The sequence below is a fragment of the Zalophus californianus genome, chromosome 14 (assembly GCF_009762305.2).
Source record: "Zalophus californianus isolate mZalCal1 chromosome 14, mZalCal1.pri.v2, whole genome shotgun sequence".
Classification (NCBI taxonomy): Eukaryota; Metazoa; Chordata; class Mammalia; order Carnivora; family Otariidae; genus Zalophus; species Zalophus californianus.
In genome coordinates this window covers 45020528-45027966 of record NC_045608.1, presented here as the reverse complement: position 1 = coordinate 45027966, position 7439 = coordinate 45020528, and the positions used below count along the sequence as shown (strand labels likewise).

Below are 7439 nucleotides of genomic sequence, written 5' to 3'. Positions count from 1 at the left end.
TATAAAGCACTTTCACACATATTATTTTGCTAATGATGATGTGATACACACAAGTACGAAAATAGAGCCTTAGAGTCTAAGTGCCTCTCTAAGCATGACACTAGCATGTTATGAGACAGGACAATGAAGGTATTTGTAGTTTCTTTAAAGGCAATTTTTACAAATTTGGGGAAACTACTGTTTTGTTTGTAGGTTCACTCTTCTACTTCCCTGAGACAGGCAGAAAGGGACTTGAAGCCATTCTCGTCTTATTCTCTATTCTCTTCTCTCAACTATTGACCATCCCCACACCTTGGAATGTTCGTGGGAGGGAAGGAGAAGCTATTTCTTCCTGCTAAGAAACCTGATCGCAAGACAAGCAACATGTCAGGAAGCAGTGTTCTTCAGGGGAAATGCTTATGACTCTGATCTTCCAGGACTACAGAAGGGAGATAGCCTTCCTCATCCTCTTCCTCAGGACCCCCCGGCCCTCAGGCCCTTACCCCATCCAGGGTGGGATGAGAGAAGTGACCTCGGCGTGAGGTAGAGGCTGGGGACCCGGGAACTTGGGGATTGATTTCCCCGGGCATCAACAGCCTCTTAGACCCAACCCAAGAGATGAGTTTCTAGCCAGGACCTCTACACCTTCACACAAACATAAACATGGCATGCAGGGGTGTGCCTGCTCAGCCTCCAGGTGGTACTGCAATTCCTGCCTTCTCCCCAAACACGTACGTTCACAACTCCCTGGATTCCAATTGGGAGTAGGAGGTAGAGAGTGGAAAGGCAGGTCAATCAGATACTTAAAGATGAAACATCCCAGGTGTGAGGCCAGAGGCCAGGTGGCTCTGCATGAAAGGAAGGTGGCAGTTTTTGTTTATCTAGAAAATGCAGGAGGGGAGGCCTGGCATTCTCAGATACCTGTTTCTCTATTCTTTTCATTCAAACTAAAAGTTCAACACCTCGAATCACTGGAGAAAGACGGGCTTTCACAACATCTTGTGGATTTAACAAATTCTAGCCACTGCTTACCCAAATCTTACTCTTTGCAAAATACCCCAGGAGATATATTTATTTATTTGACAGAGAGAGCGCGAGCGCGAGCACAAGCGGGGGGGGGGCGGGCAGAGAGAGAGGGAGAAGCCCTTTCCATGCCCAGCAGGAAGCCCGACACGGGGCTCAGTCCCAGGACCCTGAGATCATGACCTGAGGTGAAGGCAGATGCTTAATCGTCTGAGCCACCCAGGCGGCCCCTACCCTAGGAGATATAAAGGCTCATCAGGTTAGGGTTATAGAAGAGGCACTAAATGGAATTCAAGGGCATTGCACAGTTCGTTGTTTAGTGTTTCCAAAACTTTGCTCCACAGAATACTTAGGATTCCACAGTTAGACTACACGAGAAAATGCTACATGGGATTCCCCCTCCTGAAAATTCCCAATGTCTGTGAGCATATTCAATGCTTTCTGGATGGATGGATGGATGGCTAAATTAAAATCTTTATATCAAAAAAGTCAAGCGATAACAAGTGTTGGTGAGCACCGGGAGCAAAGGGAACACTTGTGCCCCAATAGTAGGAATATAAACTGGCACAGCCACCATGGAAAATAGTATGAAGTTTCCTCTAAAAATTAAAAATAGAATTATCATACCATCCAGCAATTCCACTTCTGGATATCTATCTGAAGGAAATAAAATCACTATCTTGAGGAGATCTCTGCACTCCCATGTTCACTGTGGCATTATTTACAATAGCTAAGACATGGAAACAACCTAAGTGTCCACTGACTGAATGGATAAAGGAAAGAAATATTATCCAGCCATTAAAAAAAAAAAAAAAGGAAATCCTGCCATTTGTGATAACACAGATGAACTTTGAGGGCATCATGCTAAGTGAAATAAGTCAGACAGAGAAAGACAAGTAATGTATGATCTCATTTTCATGTGGAGTCTAAAAAAATTAACTCACAAAAACCGGTGGTTGCCAGGGACATGGGGTGAGGAACAGGGCGGGAAACGGGCAAAAGTGGTCAAAGGGAACACACTTCCAGTTGGAAGATGAACAAGTCCCGGGGACATACCACACCGGATTGTGACTATAGTTAACAACACTGTATTGTATATTTGAAAGTTGCTAAGGGAGAGTAGATTTTCAAAGTTCTCAACACACAAAAATTCTAACTATGTGAGACGGACGGATGTGTTAACTAACCTTATTGTGGTGATCATTTTGCAATATCCACAGATCACGGCAGTTGTACATCTTAAGCTTACACAATGTTACATGTCAATTACATCTCAATAAAGCTGGAAAATAAAATAATAATCTCTAGGTGGTTGCCTCTAGGTATGCCCTCCTGGAACCTTTAGGTTGCCAATATTCTCCTTGTGAGCTCTAAGTAACAACTAGGGTAGCCACCTTGGAGACAATGATGCTCTTTGTTTCCAGTCTGCCAACCTAAGACCTCTCTCTCTCTCTCCCATGTATTTAAAAGCTTATGTCTTTTTGACACCTGTAAGCTAAACAGGCGCAGAAGAGCTAAATAACGAATTCAGCATTAGGGATAACAGGCACTTACCTGAAGAGTTACACGTTAGAAACTACTCACAATAAACCTGTTCTGGGGGAGGATGATATCATTTTAAGTACAATTCCAGTAAATTCTACAACCAACAAATTCAAGAAACAATCTCAGGGAGCTCGGGGTATGGACTTGCCATTTTTACTAAGTCTGTTTATTCTCACATCCTTATGACCTTCAGAAATTGATCTAAATTTCTGGCCTTGTCCATTTCAAGGAATGCAGTGAAATGACTGAGTTCAGTTCCACGCTTAATCCAGATGTCTAGATTAAGACCTGAGTCATGAACCTCTGAATTGTGGCACATTGCACTTCTAAATGTTCTCTTAGCCACTAATTTGCTGACATTTCAAACAAATGATGTCCGCAAAGTGGATCTGAACCCAGGCCTTTACTTCCCAGGATCAAAGAACTGACTGAGCAAATGAAGCCCGTGAAGTGGATAAAAACAAAGTGGAGAGATGACACGACATAAATATTTGAGTGTCAGCCTCTCAGTTGCTCACAGAACAGTTGGACAACGATTGCCTGGCTCTCCTCCGTATGGCCTAGTCACCCTGCTCGCTCCCTGCACTAGGCTGTGCCCAGAGCAGGACTCTGAATGCTGCAAACACAGTCTCCTCACCCATCCACAACCATGCCTTCCCTGGTCCACTCCCCACTTAAAATAACATATTCTGCACAACAGTGTGAAGAGACTTAAGCCACAGATCTATACACTTAAAAAGGATCAAGATGGTAAATTTTATGTTATGTATATTTTACCACAATTTTTAAAAATGAAAAAGGAGATGTACTCATTACATTGAAGAGCGCACCTACTATCTACAACACAGTTGAAGAAAAGTTGGCCTTAATACTACTACTAATAATAGTAATAATAGCTAACATTTACTGAGCCCTCACTAGGGCTCTCATTTAAAAAATAATCAATCAGAGGACCTTCCAGCTTGGACCATGGCCCAGTTTGTCCGTAAGCTCGCGGAGAAGGCCCCGGCACTGCTGAACACTGCTGTGACTTACTCAAAGCCTCGACTGGCCACATTTTGGCACTATGCCAAGCCTGAGCTGGTTCCTCGCACCCCTGCTAAGATCCCTATAGCTATTCAGAGCTTGAAAAAAATAGTCAAGAGTGCTCAAACTGGTAGCTTCAAACAGCTCACAGTTAAGGAAGCTCTGCTGAATGGTTTGGTGGCCACAAAGGTGTGGATGTGGTTTTATGTCGGCGAGATCATAGGCAAGCGTGGCATCATTGGCTGTAATGTTTGAAGACCAATCTTTAACATCTGTTTATATGTGGCTTATTATTTGAGTGTTCTTGAACCATGTGTGATCGGACTGGTATTTGAATAAAAGAAGATAATGTATCAAAATAATCAGTCAGAGAGGGACAGAACCATGAGAGACTCCTGGCCCTGGGAAACAAACTGAGGGTTGCTGGAGGGGATATGGGTGGGGGGATGGGGTAACTGGGTGATGGGCATTTAGGGAGGGCACAGGTTGTGATGAGCACTGGGTGTTATACACAACTAATGAATCATTGAACTCTACATCAAAAACTAATGATGCACTATATGTTGGTTATTGTATTTAAATAAAATTTTTTAAAAAGAAAAAGAATAATAGAAAAAAATCACTCCACATACGTACACATACATTGTAGAGACTAGTATCATCTCCATATCATAAATGAAGCACAGAGAGATAAAGTCACTTTCCCAAAGTCACACAGTAGTCACAATGGATGTACCAAGAGACTCTAAAGATATATGTAGGCCATTCATGTAATTTGATTAAAAGGTAATTTGAACACTTATGGATTATCTATTAGCAGTTGAAAAAAAATGTTCGCTCCTGGTAGGGCACCAAAATGTGTATCAAGGAGAACCCAAATCTGGAGATTCCAATTAGCATTCTCAGGGCAGCACGACCTGCAGTATTTCTGGGGCAGTTCTAGCATTCTAAAAAAGACTTCATAGTGCCAACTCACCTTCAAGTCACACGTCGGAATTACTCTGTTTAAACGCGTCATGTGGGCTTCACATGGTGTCTAATGGATGCTTTTAGCTGACTGGGCTCCCCTTTCCTCCCCTCTTTCAGTTCTGTTTCCTGAAAGTCCCTGAGGCTGCCATTTCCAGGCTGCAGGTATTGACTATTTCACTCATACAAAGTCCAGTGAGTTCTCTGGAATTTTAACAACACAAGAATGCCCACAAGGCGGGCGATAAGAAGAGATGATAAGGGCAAATCACTGAAATAAAGACAGAAAAAAGATGAGGTTGCACCAGAAATTACCATTATTTTCCATATCCAGGAGACAGCATGACCCTAGACAAATACATAATGCTGAGTTTAAATTCTGATCCAACAACTTATTGCCTTGAATCCTTTACCCTCGTTTGCCTCCCTGTCCACGTCTATAAAAAGAAGTAGACCTACATCTACTTCACAAGTTGTTATGAGACTTGAGAGAAACGTAGTATTAACGTGCTTGCCGAGCTACCCAACAATATGTAAACAGAGTTCTAGGTGTCCTTCCTATGCAATTTTTTATTTAAAAATTCATAAATTCATAACCATCAACACATTTCAAATCCAAAGACAGATTCTGCATTAAAAAGCACCCATTTGTAGAAACATTCTACTCATCTGTGTTGTTTGAAAACCTGATGTGAAAGGCCATGACCACATAGGATTCTGATTTCTATACTATTTGTAATTCCTATTTAACTAATGAAAGACCTTAGCTAAAACCATCAAGGGAGGCCAGGTATATGTCCCTAATATCTTAGAATAAAGTCAAAAAGGATAACCGTTTACCCTCTGTTGATGTCATGGAGAATGGACAGTCCCAACAAGATATTTTTATACTTGAAACATCCTCTGCCCTCCATTCAGAAACTTCAAATATTAAAACATAGGAACTGTTGAGCAGTTCCAGTCCCATTGTTCAGTGTCACTGAAGAAGTATCTCAGCCGTGTTTTTGTGTCACTCCCTTGTCTGAAGCCCTGAACCCTGAATTTAACTTGGGACACAAAATGCACCAGGAAGTGTGGTCCAAGTGCACAGCACCCCATCCAAGTGCCTACTTGGATGTATCTCCCAGTAGCAGAAACCCCAGACTCTCCTCTGAACATGTGGGTAAAAGCTCGGAATCACCCCCTTCTTGTGAAGACCTTTTCCTTAGTGGTCTTCCCAGGAAGCCCCATTCATTTCTAGCACAGGTTCTACCTCCGACAACATCTACTCACATCTTCCAGGCATTAACACCTTATAGCAACAACACTGTGGGCACCAGCAGCGCGCTCTGTTCTCCATGGTGCATGTAGAGGCATGGCCCTTGCCTTGAGGGCTTATGACATAAGCAGGACAAGAAACAATATTTAGACAAGACATCAGATCAAGAGGCTGGTAAGATTCAAATGTGAGCTGTTCTCCTTCCCTCTCCATCCCTCAGAGGGGAGTTCTTCAAAGAGGAGCCAGGACAGGAGAGAAGGATCGATCATTCAGAGGAGACCCTTCTGGGGATGGAGTGATAGATATTCACAGAGAGTCCAAGGGCTGGGTTGGGGCTGAGGAAAGATGGTTGGGAAAAGGAACAGGAGGAAAAGAAGGCAGAAGTATAAGTAGGAACTGAGGAGGGATAATTTTTTTTTTAAAGGTTTATTTATTTATTTGGCAGGAGGAAGGGCCGAGGGGGAGAGAGAGTCTTAAGCAGACTCCTCGCTAAGCACGGAGCCTGACTCAGGGCTCGATCTCACAACCCTGAGATCATAACCTGAGTGGAAACCAACAGTCTAATGCTTAACTGTCTAAGCTACCCAGGAGCCCCCTCCTCTGAGGGATATTTTAAAGGGACTGGGAAAGTATTTCAGAGAGCAGCCCCTGTGAGATGGCTCAAAAGCACTGAGCATCCCCATCCAGTGGTGACAGAAGCAGAAGACTAGAACCATCTTTCCAGCAACCTTTTTTCAATTGTCACTGCTGTTATTTCCTAGAGGAAACATTTTCAGAGAGGACAAAGTTTCTACACACCAGAATGTTCCTGGCCATTTCAATAATAGAAAAACTAGAGACAAACAAAATGTCCATCAAAGAGATTGGTTAGTACATGGAGGGTGTCCGTGTGGTAAGTATTGTGCAGACACATTGTGGAAAAGATCATTATTAAGACAGTATATAAACATGGAGAATATACGTGGTTAATATCAGGAGAAGATACTAAATTGGTATGTTACAACGAACTTGCCACAATGCCCAACAAATGTATACATGGACAAAGACTAGGAAAAATGCAAATATAAAAAAAAGTACTGCAGTCACGTTAGGATAGTAGCATTATAGGTTTTTACAATTTTTTCAAACTCTGTTAGCATTGTTTTTACATGCATTTTTCCAGTTTAAAACTCTTCAGTGCTATGGTGGTTTCATTAATGGAAACATCCTTCCAGTGTTAATCCAAGTATCTCCGAGGGAGCAGAATGGGATGAGAGTTGTTCTTTTTAAGCATCCACCTATAACCTACACTGCTTCAGCAGGCGGAGGGGTGCTAATGAGTCATTTCGCACATTTGCTGGTGAAAAGAGCCACCTGGGGTGGGGGGCACCTGAGGTATGTAACACAGGTCACTGGGGGGCCCAAGGGAGTTACTGGCTTGGAATGGAAGCTGTGAAAGCCAAAGATACTAAACAGCCACTTGGACCATTTGCTTGCAATTCTGATAACCCATTGTCAGCAACAAACAGGCATCCCTGAGGGCATCATGGCTCCTCACGAGCCATGGTTTCCTCACTGCTCAGATGTGACCTGGGCTGGGCATCCCTCAGCAGAGCCAAGCTATTTCACTCAGCTTTGTTTTCCTGTGTAGTTTGTTTCTTAA

At 42.9% G+C, this 7439-nt stretch overlaps 1 protein-coding gene across 1 annotated transcript; it reads left to right on the top strand.

Moving 5' to 3' along the window:
- The first annotated feature begins 3503 nt into the window (after positions 1-3503).
- LOC113912360 (ATP synthase subunit g, mitochondrial-like) lies at positions 3504-3926 on the top strand. Its single transcript, XM_035724082.1, has one exon. The coding sequence runs from the start codon at positions 3517-3519 to the stop codon at positions 3826-3828; it is 312 nt and encodes a 103-aa protein (XP_035579975.1). The 5' UTR covers positions 3504-3516; the 3' UTR covers positions 3829-3926.
- The last annotated feature ends 3513 nt before the right edge of the window (positions 3927-7439 follow it).